Source organism: Mustela erminea, chromosome 19 (assembly GCF_009829155.1).
Source record: "Mustela erminea isolate mMusErm1 chromosome 19, mMusErm1.Pri, whole genome shotgun sequence".
Lineage (NCBI taxonomy): Eukaryota > Metazoa > Chordata > Mammalia > Carnivora > Mustelidae > Mustela > Mustela erminea.
In genome coordinates, this window is record NC_045632.1 from 18989065 (window position 1) to 19007594 (window position 18530).

The 18530-nt window shown below is 44.6% G+C and overlaps 1 protein-coding gene across 1 annotated transcript; it reads right to left on the reverse strand.

The window, feature by feature from the left end:
• Window positions 1-2853: 2853 nt before the first annotated feature.
• On the reverse strand, window positions 2854-18133 carry ZNF599 (zinc finger protein 599). Its single transcript, XM_032324285.1, has 4 exons — window positions 17722-18133; window positions 15540-15666; window positions 13418-13513; window positions 2854-4749 (listed from the first exon to the last, which is right to left on the reverse strand). The coding sequence occupies exons 1-4, from the start codon at window positions 17737-17739 to the stop codon at window positions 3227-3229; spliced, it is 1764 nt and encodes a 587-aa protein (XP_032180176.1). The 5' UTR covers window positions 17740-18133; the 3' UTR covers window positions 2854-3226.
• Window positions 18134-18530: the final 397 nt, after the last annotated feature.

Here is an 18530-nt window from a genome sequence, read left to right on the forward strand (position 1 = left end):
ATTATCAAGTAGGACGAAGAAATGCACTGATCTGTACATGAAGTCATTCCAGAAAATGTTAAAAGTATCTTTCATAGTGGGTGACGAAGCTATGAAAAAGATTTTAAAAAGCAGCTCAAATTGTGGATTTGTGAGATAAAGACCCATAAAAAAGTATAGGAAGGCACTGTTCTGAGGCTGAAAGCCAAAATTTAGTCCTTACCCAGATAGGGACAATGCGAAACCTGATTAGCTAGTTGGCTGGCTTGCACATTTCAAGAGACAATACAGTATGAACAGTGTGTAGATAAAGCAAATCCTGCAGATCAGGAGGCTGTGGAATAATTGTTTAAATACCTGCTAAATATTAATACAGAGAAAGTGTTATGTGGAAGAGCAGGTTTCAATGCCAGTGAGACTGGCTTTTCTTTTTTTCTTTTGTTTTTATAAAGATTTTTATTTATTTGACAGAGATCGCAAGTAGGCAGAGAGGCAGGCAGAGAGAGAGAGGTGGAAGCAGGCTCCCTGCTGAGCAGAGAGCCCAATGCGGGACTCAATCCCAGGATCCTGGGATCATGACCTGAGCCGAAGGCAGAGGCTCAACCCACTGAGACACCCAGGCACCCCCTGGCTTGTTTTCATTGACTCTTGACAAATGATCCTATACAATGAAAATGGCCTCCAAATCCCATCTTCAAATTATTCAAATATCATGCAGTCTTGCTACTGTGTGTCAATACCCACAGCAACCGACTTTAAATGCAAATCCCTAAAGGTATACAGAGCCCCAAATCCACAAGAACGTAAAAGGAAATTCCAGAAGTTTGAGATAATGACATATGAGATTTCAGAAACATTCTGGGATCGCTTCCACAACTGCTCATCCAAGAAGCTGACTGCTATCTCTATGGCAGAAACCTTGCCTCCAAGGTTGTATTGATTTTGAATAATGCCCCAGTCCATTGCCATGAAGAACTTTCAAATGTCCACCCCAACCTAGATGTTCTTTTCATGCTCCTAAACATTAGGTCACCTAACCTCTCAATCAGGACATAATAAAGCTTTCGTGGCGCACAACATGAGGGAAATTTATGGTAAACCAATACAACACCAGCAAGGAAACCACATGACGGACTACTGGAAGTTGGTTTCTCTATGCTCCATTGGTGATCGTGGTGCACAGCCTGGTACAGTATCAGGCAGACCACTATCAGTAATATCTGGAAAAATGGGCAGACTGCCTGAAAAATTTCAAAGGCTTTGGCAGAGTTATGGAAAATATAAAGGTCAGTGTCAAACACATAATGCGTATTGGAAGGCAAATAAGTGGGAAAATCTTCAAGGACATGAGGATGTGGAAGAAATTTTGGTAGAAAAGGTAGTAGAGCCCACTAAGACCCAGAAGGAAGGCAAAACAAGGCACTGAAGTCAGTAATGATGAAGATAGGGATGAAAATCCATCTACCGCTGAATGAACTGTCTCTCTCACAGCAGCCATAATATCAGAATGAAATTCTGCCTTGGAAGAATTTTCAATGACATGAAACAATGGGACCCTATTAGCAAATGCAGCCTTGTGCAATTTTTCAAGGCACTTCAGTGGCTTGAAATAAGTACCATCAACTACTCCTTTGGTTTTCTTGGGGTAAGCCAAGGTCAAGAAGTTTATCCAAAATGCACTGCCCCCTGCCACATCCCACAGCTCTATCAAAACTATTTAATATTAATCTTTGATTAATTTTAACTTTTTCTGCACTTTCTCTGAATGACTGTACAGTATAGCATAGTGTAGGTGTTCACATTATTGTACTGTTTACTGTGTTTATGTACAAGTATTAAATTGTATTGTATGAATGACTTAAAGTACAGTAATAACAGAATATACTATACAAAATGATGTAATTGAAATATTTTTATTATAATACTGCAAATAATTTATTTCTGAGAAACATATATTCAATTCAGGTGCCTTTAAATAGAAAAAAAAATCCATGACAGGTTATGCATTGTTTGGTTGATGAAAATGTAAACAGAGGCTCAGATGAACGTGTCTGCATTTCCCTTAGGAGCAATGGTTCAGTATTAATTCAGTGTTTGTGATGGATGTATAGAACACAACTACAATGAATAACAAGAATTGACTAAATATACGAGTGTGTGTATGTGTGTTAAGTATTTCATGACTTGGGCCTCTAAATCTCTCACCAACATTTATGTTCCTCAAGGGTAAAAATGACAATGTTTTAGAATAAGGAATATTTTCAAGAAATGTTGACAGCAGAGCTGCCTTCAATGTTCCAGTTCTCCTGACGATAGATATATAAAAAATACACAGGGATGCCTGGTGGCTCAGTCAGTTAAGCATCTGCCTTCAGCTCAGGTCATGATCCTGGGGTCCTGGGATTGACGCCCACATCAGACCCCCTGCTCAGCAGGGAGCCTGCTTCTCCCTCTCCCCCATCCATGTTCTCTCTCGCTCTCTCCCAAATAAATAAATCTTAAAACACACACACACACATAGAGGGAATGAGGTCTTTCTATCTCTCATACCTACACCATTCCCCACCCCAACCCCAATGACAAATTATCACAAGCTTGGCAAGGAAATTGGAAAGAAGCCGTACACTCTTTTCTTTTCCCTTTCTCTTCTATATCTCCTCCTCTACCTCTCATTGTACTTTTAAAACACCCTTGAGGTGGTTTTATAGTATAAATATAGGAAGGATTCTTTTTTTTTTTTAAGTTTTTTTTAAGATTTTTATTTATTTATTTGACAGACAGAGATCAGAAGTAGGGAGAGAAGCAGGCAGAGAGAGAGGAGAAAGCAGGCTCCCCGCTGAGCAGAAAGCCCAATGTGGGGCTCGATCCCAGGACCCTGGGATCATGACCTGAGACAAAGGCAGAGGCTTTAACCCACTGAGCCACCCAGGTGCCCCAAATATAGGAAGAGTTCTTGCAGACATATTTCCTAAATGCATAACCACTGGGTCTCACTCGTGGATGACTCTCGAGGGTAGTGTAAGGGTCTAGGCTGGGTCAATTTCTAATATGACCCTTGAGATGACCTGCCACAAAAAGCTTTCACACGGATGGCAATTATGTTTCTCTTCAGTATGAATTCTCAGATAATGAGCAAGATATTTCACCCGCCAAAAGGTTTTTCCTGAATGGTTACATTCAAAAGAAAAGGTATTTCACCAGTAGGTGTTCACTAAAATTGACTGATGTAAACAACCTGCACAGGCCTTTAAACTCTGGTATGAATTTTTCGATGGTGAGTGAAGGAGGAACTGTGGCTGAAGGTTTTTCCACATTCACCACATTCAAAGGGTTTCTCTCCAGTGTGAGTTCTCATGTGCTGAGTTAAAGCAAAGTTGTCACAAAAAGCCTTCTTACAGTGTTTGCACTCATATGGTTTTTCTCCAGTGTGGATCCTATTATGACGAACAAAATTTGCAGGTTGGGTAAAGGCCTTCCCGCATTCTCTGCATACGTAGGGCTTCTCGCCAGTGTGGATCCTCATGTGTCGAGTAAAGGAAGAGCTGTAGTAAAAGGCTTTTGCACATTCTTTACACTCCAAGGGTTTTTCCCCACTGTGGGTCCTATGATGTCGGATAAAAACAGAGTGGTGTGTAAAGGCTTTTCCACAATCACTGCACTTATAGGGCCTCTCGCCAGTGTGAATCCTTATGTGTTGGATTAAGGAAGAGCTGTCGCAGAAGGTTTTCCCACATTCCTTGCATTCAAAGGGCTTCTCTCCGGTATGAGTCCTCTTGTGCCGGATAAAAGTAGAGCGGTGAGTGAAGGCCTTTCCACAGTCGTCGCACTCGTAGGGTTTCTCTCCAGTGTGAATCCTCATGTGCTGAGTGAAGGATGAGCTGAGGCAAAAGGCTTTTCCACATTCTTTGCACAAGAAGGGCTTTTCTCCGGTGTGGGTCATATTGTGCTGGATAAAAGTGGAGCGGTGAGTGAAGGCCTTTCCACATTCACTGCACTCATAGAGTTTCTTTCCGGTGTGAATCCTCATGTGTTGAGCAAAAGAAGAGCTGTAGTAAAAAGCTTTTCCACATTCTTTGCACAAAAAGGGCTTTTCCCTAGTGTGGGTCATATTATGTTGGTTAAAAGAAGAGCGGTGGGTGAAAGTTTTACCACATTCTTTGCACTCATAGGGCTTATCTCCAGTGTGAATGCGCTGGTGCTCTGTGAGGTGAGACCTGCGTTTGAACGCCTTCCCACACTCAACACACTTGTATGGTTTTTCCCCAGTATGAAACCTCATGTGTCGAATGAAGTCTGCCATATAACGACAGGCTTTCCCACATTCACTGCATTTAAAGGGCTTCACTCCGGCATGAATCTGCTGATGCCGAACAAGAGCCCAATTCTTGCTAAACCTTTTCCCACATTCTTTGCATTTATACAGGCTATTCCTTGCCTCTATCACAGGGTCTTTGCCTGGTCCTTGCTCATGTTCACGTAGATCACCTTGTGTAGTGACTCGCTCCTGCAAAACCGTGAAACACAAACGATCACCGGTCTCCAAATCATCACGTTTATGGGTCAGCTTCCTAGGGCATGTCTCCTTGTGGGGGTCCGCCCCTGGCCTCAAGTTCGCTTCCTGCACTTCTGATAGCTTCTCCTGATCCCTTGCTTGCCCCAACCTGGAATCCCTTGAGACTCCCTGGGTCACTTGTTCCTCAAAGGGGGCTTCCTCAGTGAAGGCGAGCTGAGAAGCAGTAAGCTCTGTGGTCTCAGGTTTTGCTTTTTCACCTGAAGGGAATCCTATACAGAAAGGTGTCTATTAGTCACGTCGACACAGAACAAACAAAATTACCAATAGGGATAGAATGAAAATTAAAATAATTCCTCTAATGCCTGTGGCATTTATATACCTACTAAGCCCAGGTTTACAATTTCTTTCTTCACTAATCCTTGGACTCTAGATGTCTCTAAAAGGCAACTCAGGAAGAAAAGCTGGGGCAGGGCATGCAGAATCTGGAGTGGAGATGTCCCCTCACTCTCCAGAATAGGGGAGGGCGGGCAGAGTAAAGACTACACTGCGTGTAATGACTGTGCCCTAAAATTCCATGGTATGATAGCACAGGGAAAGGACAACTAACCTGACCCACATGGGAGACAGAAAGAGGTCAGTGGAGGCCATGTGGAAAAGCTTCTGGATGCCAGGCAAAGTGAAGTGGATGGGAGGATGGTGGAGATGAGGCTGGAGCAGCAGGCAGGGGCAGAAGAGAAAAAAAAATCTCAGGATTCTGGGCTGTGAGATTGTGGGAGATGATGAGAAACTGCTGGGTGGGCGTACTGAGTCTGCTTCATCTGAGTAAAGACCAGGTGAATAGACACCAAATAGATACCTATTCTAGATTCATCTAGATTCTAGATGAAGAGAATTATAAATTTACCACATTAATGAAGATCTATATGAAAAGGGGGATTGCATTATCCTTAAATTCATCTATAAATTCAATACAACTTCAGATAAAATCCTGATAGAATTTTTCAAGGATGTTCACAAAATGATTTCTCACTTTGTGGAATTTATACAAATGAACAAACAGACCAGGCTCTCTCCACAGAAGAATAAAGAAGGGAGCCTTGCCCTTTGAGGAACTAGAATTATGATGATTATGTACATCAAGGCAGTATGATGTAGGAACAGATTTAAGATCAACTGTCAAACTGTCAAAGGAAAAAACAGAAATAAGAGCTCAGAAATCTATGTATGAACTTTGAAATACGACAGAAGTCACAGAGAGGCCCAGCGGGAAAAGGAGGGACTATTCCACAAATGGATCTTGAGAAATCATTTCCCATATGGGGAAAAATGAAACCACATTCCTACCTTCATGCCAGACTGATTAAGACCTGTCAGAAGCACAACACTCACAACATTTAATAAACAGTAAAAATGATTATCTTTTAGATCTTGGGAGAGTGAAAGATTTCACAAACAAGATAAAAAACCATTCACTGTAAATGCAAAGACTAGTCAATTTGACTAAAGTAAATATAATTTTTTAAAAGGCAAACAAGGGTATCTATATTAATATCAGATACCATAGACTACAGAGCAAAGTAAATGAGAAAAAGAGGGACATTATCGAATGATAAAAAAAAATCAATCCACCAGGAAGACATAACAATCCTAAATCTGTATGCAACAAATACCACAGCCTCAAAATAACCCAAAAACTGAGTTCAACAGAGAAACAGACAAAACCACAATTACAGCTGGTAAGTTCAGCACTCCACTTCCAAAATGAAAATTAAGCATATTGGTACGAACTGACATTTCACAGAAGATCTACATTAGCCAATCAACATATGAACAGGTGCTCAACTTTCCTGGATGAGGGAAGGAGCAAAAATACCACAAGGAGATACCATATTATATTCACCCGATTGAACAAACTTACGAATGTAATAGTTGGAAAGAATGCAGAGCCACAGAATCATTAATACAATGCAGGTGAAGTGTAAACAGGTAAGATACCATTTGAGAAAACAGCAGGGCAGCATCTACTGAAGTTCTCCTTTTGCTCACCTATAATCATCAAAAAATTCTAGCCCTAGGAACACTACTAAGAGAAATTCTTACACATACTCATGAGGACATATGTACGTAAATTTCTACAAGAGCATTCTTTGTGGGTATAAGAAACTAGATACATGAAATTGCCCATGAAAATAAATGAATACATTGTGTTATATTCAGGAAAATGACTACAGAAAAAAAAAGAGTGAACTATACTACACGCATGAGGAATCTTTTTCTTTTTAAGATTTTATTTATTTATTTGACAGATAGAGATCACAAGTAGGCAGAGAGGCAGGCAGAGAGAGAGGAGGAAGCAGGTTCCCCGCTGAGCAGGAAGTCCTATGTGGGGCTCAATCCCAGGACCCTGGGATCATGACCTGAGTCGAAGGCAGAGGCTTTAACCCACTGAGCCATCCAGACACCCCACGCATGGGGAATCTTAATAATATACTGCTGAATAAAAAGTACAAATCATATAAGACAATATAACCTATGTTATACTTTCCATAAAGTTCAAGTAAGTATGTGTACACTTGAGTATAATGAAGTAATGTTTAAGCCTATTTTGAGAATGTCAGTTTATGTGGCGTTATAAAAACACATACATAGGATACATACATCCCTGTGTTTACTGCTACATTATTTACAGTGACCAAGATACAGCCCAACTGTCCACTGACTGATGCATGGATAAAGGAGATGAGTTATACATACACAATGAAATATTATTCAGCCATAAAAAAGGAAAGAAATCTTGTCATTTGCAACAACATGGATGCAGCTACAGAGTATAATGGTAAGTGATCAGAGAAAGACAAATACCATATGAGTTCAATTATATGTGGAATTTAAGAAACAAAACAAATGAGCAAAGGGTAAAAAAGAGACAGACAGAGAGACACAAACCAGGAAACAGATTCTTAACTATAGAGAACAAACTGATGGTTACTAGAGGGGAAATGAGTGGATGGGGGGATGGGTTAAAAAGGTGATGGGGATTAAGGAGTGTACTTGGCATGATGAGCACCAGGCGATTAATATATATATATATTTATATATATATATATATACACACACACACATATGTATGTATGTGTATACACATATGTATGTATGTGTATATATATACACATACATGTATATTCATTTTTTAAGCCTTATTTACTGTGGTAAATACATAACATAAAATTTAACATGATAAAACAATCTTAAAATGTAATAGATAGAATAATTAGATGAAGTGGAAAAACTCCTTGAAAGATTCAAATTACCAAACTGACGCAAGAAAAACAATATATAAATAGCCCTTATATTTACTCTAAAAGCAAATTTTGTTACGAACTCCACGTTTGTGTTCTCCCAAAATTCACGTGTTGAAGCCCTAACCTCCAATGTGAATTTGGAAATAGGGCCTTTATGGAAGCAACTGAGGTGAAATGAGGTGATCAGGGTAGGTCCCCGATCTGGTAGGATTAGTGTCCTTCTAAGAAGAGACACTAGAGTGTTCTCCCTCTTCTCCTAACCATCACCAGCACTCATACGACACCTAGGAAAGAAGATGGTCTCCCTTTGTCTTATGAGGACACCAATCCCATCACGGGGGCTCCACCCTCATGAGCTCATCTAAACCCAATCATCTCCCCAAATCCCAACCTGACAGCATCACACTGGAGGCCCTAACCCCCAGCTCCAATTATGAATTTGGGGAGGAAACATAACAATGTTCACAATAACATAAGAAAAGGTATGTCAATCAACCATCCCAGGACACAGCAAATGTTCAGTAAGCTGTACACCCCTCTTATCATCATTAGAGGTCCTGCACTTGCCAGCCAGAATGTCAGCAGTAACGTGAGTAAGAACATTTTCAGTAGTGTGGTGCTGAAAAACACTACTGGGTCTCAAATAATAAATACCTGCTCCCCAGTATGCATAGCAGCTGACGACTCTTACGCATGTCTACTGGGAATGTGAAATAATGTCGCTTTGAAACTGTTTGGTGATTTGTACTGAAGCTAATCATGTATCTACACCATAATCCAGCCAGGCCACTCATTTGCATATTCCCAACAGAAATGTGTGCTTAGATCCAACAAAAAATATGATCAAGAATATTCACAGCTGCATTCTTCACAATATTCTGAAACTGGAGAGAACAAGCCAGATAACAAGAAAATGGATATATAAAACCTATTCATTCACTGAGACATTGCCCAGTTAAGAAATAACTCTGAATTTTGCAACCCAGATGAGGGAAACTCGGAGCCACAATTATCAAAAGAAGACAGAGACGTAACAGTATTATGCACTGTGGGGGTCCATTTCTAAGTCTTTAAAACTAATCTAGTGATTGAATTGAATCTTGGCTACTTCGGTAAAAGGGGATATTAATAAAGAGGGAGCAGAAGAAACCTGGGAGGTACTGGAAATATTTCTTGACCTGTGTGGTGGATAGTTGGGTTTATACATGTAGTATTTCATGAAGATGAACCTTTAAAATCTATATATTTACTGTAAGTTACACCTTCAAACAGCAATTAAAGAAAATAGTAAAACAGTAATGGGGAAGCCTAGAAGTCCTGGGTAGCTGTCTCTTCAGAGAATGAGAAAAGTCCTCCCAGAAGCTTGCTTGTTCCCGTGAAACAGAGTCGTCAACAGTTACATGTGCTGGACAGTCAAGAACATTTTGGTTTCATGCTTCCCCCACGTGTCTGAAACTTCACTGTGTTTTCCGTATTGAGTTGAGAGAAGGTGAAGATACAGAAGGGGCAGGAAGTAAGTGAAGATCAAGGTCCCGGAGGCAGCAGCCTCCTGTATGGAATCTCTTAATTCCTACCTCGTGGTGCTTACACCCTGCTATGACGCTCTCGGGCGAAATGCCAGATTGGCTTGATTGGCTTCTAAAGAACAGACTGTGGCCGGGCCCAGGCGGCAGAATGTACAAGATGGGGCTGTGTGCTGTACCCCTCTTGCTGGAGTGTCTCCCACCACCGCCTGATCTGAAGAAGGAAGGTGACAGGTGTGAGGGGTCCCTGACTGTGGCGTGAGGCGGACCCCTCCAAGTTGTGTCTGCACCTCCAAGCCACAGATGGGTAACAGGTAATAAGGGATATTTTGAGCTATGTTTGTGGGAATACTGCCAGGCAGCAACAGATAACTAATATACCTGAGAAGTCAGGCGACAGTGTGATCTAGACTCTGCTGGGGGAACTCTCGTCACGCATGAGAACTCTCCCACAGAAGTGAGAAGGAAGGCTCAGGATGAGTCTATCCAGGGTAAACAGAAAGAAGGCTGAGTGTGTAATCTCTCTTCTGAATGTGAAGTAGGTCACATGGTGAGTTACCAGCGGCAAGGTGGGTGGTGGTATCTGGAAGGATGGTGAGCGGATAAGGAAGCGGATGGAAGACAGAGAGGGGACCAGAGGCAGGCAACAGATACAGGGAGAGTGACTGGGAGTCTGCTAGCATCATCAGGCAAGAGATGAGTATGGCTTGGACAAGGAAGCTCATGGGCAAATGACAGAGCTGGTGAAAGTGACAGATTCTGGAGATATGGAAGATGAAACGTGATTGAGATTCAGGAATGGCGGCCTAGAGGGTAGGAAGATGATGCAGGCGGTATAGGGTCTTCCTTTTGTTCCTGGCTTCCTTGACTTACGGAATGGTACGACCAGTAGTTGAAAATGGGGAGATGGGAGAAGAGGGCCAAATCATGAGGTTCTTTTTAAGACGACAGTGGGAGACTGGAGTCCTGGAACATTCAAGTGAAGACATGGAATGGCAGAGCGGGGTGAAGGTATGAGACAGCCTCTAAGGGGTGAGGAGGGGAGGGCAGGACACTTGCTGGCCAAGCAGCTGGAAGGAACATGAGTGGGGAGAGATCACAAATCTGCAGCAATGCCTCTCCTTCCATGGCTCCAGCAGCTCTTAGTTCAACTGTGAGGCTGACAAAGGCAAATATCCCCTTGAGGTTTCATAAGACAGGAGGCCAAGAAGAGAACAAGGCTAGGGACTGCATCCAAATATCTGCTTCGCAAATGGAAGGATGGATACGTGCAGGGATGTGCATGCCACACACATGTGCCGTGCCACACCCAGTTGTGGGCCCCCAGCCATGCTTGTGTTTTTCCCAGGAATGCCCCCCCACCAAGCCAGCACTGCAAGCTCTGCCTAGCCAGACACCCACAGGTGCCATTGCACACCCTGCCCGGTCATTCCTACCAGCCACCTTCACGGGCCACGACCAGCCACGCACTCCCCATCATCAGCGGGCACTGTGCCCAGCCACTGAGTGCCCAGCTGCTGCCATGCGCTACACCTAGCCACCAAGACCCCCCCAACCACTGCACTGTGCACGGCAGCCTGCTCCAGCCAACACTGTATGCTGTGCTCAGCCTTGTGCCCCCAGCCACCGCAGGACCTCAGGAGATCCTCACAGGACTAGTGGTCTAGGGCCAATCTAGCTAATATGCCCACCCTGCTCCTGAGTTCCCAGGTGGGTACTACTCCCTGGCCTGCCTGGGTCCCACTAACACCACAGAGAACAAGCATAGCCAACAACAGGCAGAGTCAGTGTGGACAACAGCACTGAAAGGAAAAGTGACTCCGACACAGCAGCAGGATGTAAGCAACACATGCCGGATACTCTCCTGAAGGGCCAAGGTTCTGAACAAGGGGACATCACACAACAGGGCACTCCAGGACCTCTTCATAGAGTCACTACTTTCAAGAGCGGAAGACACAGATGACTTTTTTTTTTAAGCTGACTTATCTTAACACACAGAAACAGACATAGAGAAGCAAAGTGAGGAGACAGAAAAATTTATCTGGTGGCAACCATGTATCAAAAAGCACTTATAAATATGCAAAGAATAAAGAGAAAGAAATCCAAATATATCACTCAAGAAAATCAGCAAAACGTGAAAGAGCAAAAGACAAAAGGATCTGAGAAAAACTACAGAAATAACCACAAAACAAGTAATAAAATGGCAGCCAATATATATCCATCAATAATTACTCTGAATGTAAATGGGCTAAATGCTCCAATCAAAAGTTACAGGGTGAAAGAATGGATATAAAAACAAGACCCATCTATATACTGCCTACAAGAGACCCATTTTAGACCGAAAGATACCTGCAGATTGAAAGCGATAAGATAGAGGGATGCCTGCGTGGCTCAGTTGGTTAAGCCTCCGACACTTAAAATTTTTTACTTAAATTCAATTTAGTTAATGTACAGTGTATTATTAGTTTCAGGGGTAGAGTATAGTGATTCATCAGTTGCATAGAATACCCAGTGCACATTATATCAAGTACCCTCCTTAATGCCCATCATCCAATTACCCCGTCCCCCCCAACAACCTCCCCTCCAGGAACCCTCAGGTTGTTTCCTATAGTTAAGAGTCTCTTATGGTTTGCCTCCCTCTCTGCTTTTATCTTACTTTATTCCTTCCCTTCCCCTATGTTTATCTGTTTTGTTTCTTAAACTCCACATATGAATGAAATCATATGGTATTTGCCTTTTGCTTAGCATAATACCCTTTATCCACGTTGTTGCAAAAGGCAAGATTTCATTCTTTTTGATGGCTGAGTAATATTCCTGTGTGTGTGCGTGTGTGTGTGTGTGTGTGTGTGTGTGTGTGTGTGTGTACACCGCATCTTTTTTATCTACTCACCTGTCAGTGGACATCTGGGCTCTTTCCATAGTTCAGCTATTGTAGACACTGCTTCTGTAAACACTAGGGTACATTTGCCCCTTCAAATCACTATGTTTGTATCCTTTGGATAAATACCTAGCAGTGCAATTGCTGGGTCACAGAGTAGCTCTATTTTTAACTTTTTGAGGAACCTCCATACTGTTTTCCAGACTGGCCACCAGTATGCATTCCCACTAACAGTGTAAGTGTGTTCCCCTATCTCTCCATCCTTTCCAACATCTGTTGATTCCTGAGTTAATTTTAGCCATTCTGACTGGTGTGAGGTGGTATCTCATTGTGGTTTTGATTTGTATTTCCCTGATGTAGAGTGATGTTGAGCATTTTTTCATATGTCTGTTAGAAACCTCCAACAATTTTTAAAAGATTTTATTTATTTATTTGACAGAGAGTGAGAGATCACAGGTAGGCAGAGAGGCAGGCAGAGAGAGAGGGGGAAGCAGGCTCCCTACGGAGCAGAGAACCCGATGCGGGGCTCGATCCCAGGACCCTGAGATCATGACCTGAGCTGAAGGCAGAGACTTAACCCAATGAGCCACCCAGGCACCGCTAGAAGCCTCCAACTCTTGATCTCAGCTCAGTTCTTGATCTCAAGGTCATGAGGTCAAATCCCATAGTGGGCTCTGCCCTTGGTGTTGAACCTACATTAAAGAAAGAGAGAGAAAGAGAGAGGAAGGAAGGGAGAAGGAAGGAAGGAAGGAGAGAAAAAAAGAAAGAGAGCGAGGAAGAGAGCGAGGAAGAAGAGAAAATGAGGAGGACAGAGAAACATCTATCATACAAATGGATGCCAAAGGAAAGCCAGACAGCAATACTTATTTTGGACACGTTAAAACAAAGACTGACAAATGACATAGAAGGACACTATATAATAACAAGGAGGACAGTCCAAGAAGAAAATATAACAATCGTAAATGCTTATGGCTAGCGAAGCATTTAGAGCTTGTCTGGTACTCTGCATACCAAGTCCTAACTAATAAAGAAGAAGAGTGTGATGGGATGGAAAGACAGGAGAAACACAGTGTGGAGTGCTCCATGACCAACCAAGACCCCAGGAAGACCATGAAAAAAAGCTGCCTGTGGAATTTCAGACGCAGTGATCTCCTGGGGGTCTGTCAGTTGCCATAAAACCCATATGCCAGGACACCCACCTGCCAGGCTCTCAGCCACCTACCTGTATACGTGCTTTTGGAGAGGCCTCTCGTCACTGTCCACAGTTCCTGCCCCTGCTCCACTAGGGAGATCAGCTCTGCTTTGGGAACAGGACTCCCTGTGCATGGAGAGATAATTGGGATGTGGGTACGCAGGGAAGGACAAAAGGAGGTCTCGAGCACACAGGAGTATACACCTTTCACACACCACCATGAAACTCCAGAAAGGAAACGACTCTCTTTCCAGAAGGTGTTCCCTAATGAAGCCAGTAGAATTCAACCTCCCCGTGGATCAGAACTATCTGGAGATGTCTGGTTTGAACACAGAACTAATTAAACCAAATCTCTGGGCATAAGAACAGAACACAGGAAGTCTGAAAAGCCCCCCAGGTGATTCCAGGGCCGGAAGATGGCTAAAAACACTGGACTAAATCACCTGCTGAACGGCATCTATTGCTGTCAGATGTCCGAAGTTGGCCATGACCTAAATCTGCTACCCACTCTGAAGAGCAAGCCTTTACTCCAAGTTGGGAAGACAGAGATGAAGGTGAGGGCCTGCCGCCCGACCTGCTGCTGTAGCATCTCATGGCTACTTCGAGGATACCGGCCTGATGGCCTTGACCAAGCGAACAGACATGCCTCGATTGGCCATCTGCCAGGCCAGGAGTCAGCATCACCTCAGGGCTTCTCATCAGGCAAAGTCATTACGTCTTTCAGGGGTGAAATCAGCACGAGGGTGTTTCCTGGGACACACTCCAAATGCATTTTGCCAAATGTGAAGACTTAGAGACAGGAGGATTCTAGAGAAACCAGTGACTAAGGCACCGGGACCCTGAGAAACTCGGACTAGAAGATCCTGTACTATAGGCCAGAATGCATCTACTGTCCCACAGTGAATGGTCACTGGTGTCTGCCAGATGCCTGGCCCTGAGCTCAGGCAGCGGGCAGTGTCAGAGTTAAATGAGACCTTCCTTCATCTGTCATGGAACTGAATCCCTGTCCCCACTGGGACTTGGCTCCTGTTAGTCCCTCCACCTAGAATACTATTCCCCGAGCATCTCCTTTCAACAACTAGTCACAGTGGTCACTACCACCATTCACTGCACTGATGACTGACCTCCAGGGAGAGACAATGTGGACACGAGGCTGGGAGAACCCCGTCAAGGTAACCATCTGGACGTCTGGGAAAAGGGAGACCTTGGGCCTCCATCGGTTCGTATTAAAACCAATTTCTGGGAAAATTCGCCATTTCAGGTTTCAGTGCAAAAATATTTGGGATTTACTGATTAGTACGTATAATAAATACATGTGTCATACTTGCTATGTTCCCAGTTCTATTCTAAGCACTTCACAGATACTAGGTCACTTTGGCTAAGTCAAAGTTTACTATGAAAATACAATAAAATCCAAATAACTGTATTTGGTCCCAGGAAGCTCACGCTGCATCCTCAAGGCTCCATATCCTACAGCTCTTCTTTCTGAAGGGGAAATCAGCCAACAGACACAGAACAGCTAAAGATGCAGCACCAAGCCCATACTCTTCCAACAACAACAGAAGGCAGGAAAGAGGAAGGAAAAAGGAAGAGCTTTCTTAGATGCCCATCAACACCATTTGATAACACGTCTGTACACCCTCTAAAATGATCTCCCTCAGCAGCACAGAAGCAAGGCGCAGGCCTTAGGAAATAAGAGACAATTGTGCAGGTACCAGGGGCCAAAGCCATTTAGCTGAGATTGTGCCACTTAGAAAAATACCATGAGCACTGATGTCAAATATCTTCCTGTTTGTCTGATTCACCCACTTGGAGAACTTCCTATTACCCACAGGTCCTGCTAAATGGGCTGTGAGGACATTTGACCCAACCAAACTGAACCAATCACTTTAGTTCTTATGGAGATCTGGAATAAGGACATCAGATTGAGGCCAGCTTATGCTGGACACTTGGTAAAAATGTTGAGAACTGTTTCTTATACAACAATCCCTGTTGCACACACAGGGAGGCCAATAAGAGGTTAGCACAGAATATTCCTAGGCTGTGGGGAGACAGGAAGGTGGGTCCCAGAGACCTTCTCAATCAACCATGATTAGACAGAAAGAGTGGAATGAAAGCATGTGGGTACCTCAGGAGAGCACTGAATCCTTACCCAGTGAGACCAGGAGCCCACAAGTCTCCAACATCACTTCCCGATATAAGGTCCTCTGGGCCAGGTCCAGATGTCTCCATTCTTCCCCAGTGAAGGTCACGGCCACGTCTTGGAAGGACACCAAAGCCTAGAACATCAAGCAAAGACGGTGGGAGGCCATACATCTATTAGTTGAGATGCAAACCTACTGATTGGCCTCCGGCAAAAATCCAGAAAGGCCTAAGGCCTGAACCCCTGAGTATCTCCTGAGAAACCTAGCTCTGTTGTGGGCTCAGGAAGGAGGCACATGGTGCCTCTGACAGAATAAAAGATGTGGAAGAGCAAAGCTTCCTATGCAGGAAGCTACTGGAGAAAGACACAAAACCATGATTACCTCATGTAGGCGGTAAGGAGCAGAGAGTAAGCCCCCAAGGTAAGCGCCATCATCTCCATTCACAAGCAGCAAATGGAGGCTCAAAACCAAGTGGAACAGGGGCACCTGGGTGGCTCAGTGGGTTAAGCCTCTGCCTTCAGCTCAGGTTATGATCTCAGGGTCCTGGGATTGAGTCCCATACTGGGCTCTCTGCTGGGCAGGGAGCCTGCTTCTCCCCTCTCTCTGCCTGTCTCTCTTCCTAGCTGTGATCTCTCTATCTGTCAAATAATAAATAAGATCTTAAGGGAAAAAAAAAGCCAAGTGGAACAGAGTTGTATGTCTAATGAGAAGGGGCAAGAACTGAACCCAGGTCCCTCAGGTCCAGCCATGGCGGGGGGGGGGGGGGTTCGATTTAATCTAAGTATGACATTGTCCCAGAGGGGAAAAACCTTTCATTCCTCAATCCCTTATTGGGCACTGGTCAGGTCCAGCACTGTTCGAGGCCTGGAGATGGAGCAGAGAACAGCAGCTCACACTCTGGGGCTGGAGAAGGGTCTCCGACAAGAAATTAAAGAAATGATCAAGACCAAGTCATAGGGCCCTAAGAGCTCAAAAAACAACAAAAGAGAATGAACTGATTGCAAACATTAGGAGACTTTATCTGGGGCAACCAGGGAAGGCCTCTCTCAGGGGACACTGGAATGAGGCTGGAGTGAAGTTGGGGAGCAGGCCAGCCGAGGAAAGATCAATCACTAACTTAAGTCCCAAAGGTAGTCAGAGCTAGGACGAGGGAACAGGGTGACATGCTAGAGAGTTAACTTTAGTCCTGTTGTGTTTACAACCCAAGAGACACAGCATTCCTGTATATTGTCCATAATGAATATTGGACTCACTCTTCAAGACAGGTCTCCCCCACTACCTGAAAGCACAGTGTTCCTAGGAAAACATCCCTAAGCCAAAATGCAGTCAAGTGAAAAGTATCCTCCAACTTTCTCAAGGTCCCCCTTACTGCTAACTTTGCTTTTAGGAAAAACTTATATTAGCACCTGTTCTCACCAACCAAAAGGAACTCCAAGAGGATTTTTGGTTTTGCCTTACTAACCTACTCCCTCCCAAAAGCTAGTGGCTAAATCCAAACCTTTGGAAAGTGGGGAAACCTGAGTAAGAAAATGTGTTCTACAGGAAAATGGATTCGCTGCTGCAAGCTGCAAACCGGCTTCACTTATAATACAGAGATGGCAACTGCAAACTTCAGATGGGTGCCTGTCTTGTGTTCCCCACCTGACCTAGGACCTTCTACACCAATCGGAGAAGCAGCAGTTCAAAAAACGCAGCTCCCATCCCCTCTCCCAGCTTTCATCTGGGTAGAGGTCTGCGGCAAGGAGGCCCAAAGGCCAGACTCTCCCTGGTGTGAGCCTAAGAACAGAGCAGGACCAGCTTGGTCCCCCTCAGAATCGCACCCAGGCTGATTGCTCTCTGAGCAATGAAGGACACATGTCACACACATACCCTCTCGGGTTCCCTCAACTGAGAGAGAATAATCGTTAATACACACGGTATTCCAATTTAGACCCGAAGGAATGGAGGCCAATCGCCGTGAAAAGGCAAGCTGAGGTCAGAGGCAGAAATGGAAGCCTCCCCTTCTAACCCCCGGGTTCGGAACCTCGAGTTAGGGGTGATGAGATCTACACCCTTTCCCGCCGTATTCCCCCGGGGACCTCCAGATCCAAGAGCATTAAGAAGGAATGGCGAGGAGTCCCAGGGTCAATATCACTGCGGGCTGAACCGTGAGAACCCAATCGCGTGAGCCTGCGCGACCCCTCCACTCACCAGCGCCGGCGCCGCCATGAGGCCCACGGACCGAGCGAGACCGCGAGAAACAGCGACTCTACCGCGTCCAGCGGGCTCAGCCGACCCCTCACCCCAGCCCTGGGCCGGGTGACCAGGGACCTCGGTGTCCGCTGTGTAAAGCCTCAACAGGGTCCCCAGAGAGTGCCTCGGGAACGAAGGGCTAGTGCCGAGGCGCCGGACAGGCTAGGGGGACAGCCCCGTTACAGGGTCTGTCGAGCTCATATAAAACCGTGGATTTAGGTCCTATCGTCCTCACTGTCCTTCGCTCAGTCTGGAAGACCCTTCTGGGAGCGGCCTCTCCACAGCGTTCAACCTAGACGCGCGGATCCACACAAACATCGCTACAGCCAAATGACGTCCTAAAGAAGCAGCAGCTACAAGTCCCGACCACGGTGCGGGAGAAACGCCCCTCTCCACTCACTGTCACTGGCTGAGCGTCAATCTTCGCCGTCAGAAGCACACGGCTTTCTGGGTAATGTAGTTTCTGACTGCATCTAGGCAACAAGCTTTCTGTTCTCGAAAGAGATACCTGGTGTTAAAGTTCCAAAAACAGGGACGCCTGGGTGGCTCAGTGGGTTAAACCTCTGCCTTTGGCTGAGGTCATGGGACGGAGCCCCACATTGGGCTCTCTGCTCAACGGGGAGCCTGCTTCCTCCTTTCTCTCTGCCTGTCTCTCTGCCTACTTGTGATCTTTGTCAAATAAATAAAATCTTTTAAAAATAATAAAAAATAATAATAAAGTTCCAAATACAGGGGTGTGGCTTTTAAGAGTTCCAAGGAGAAGCTCA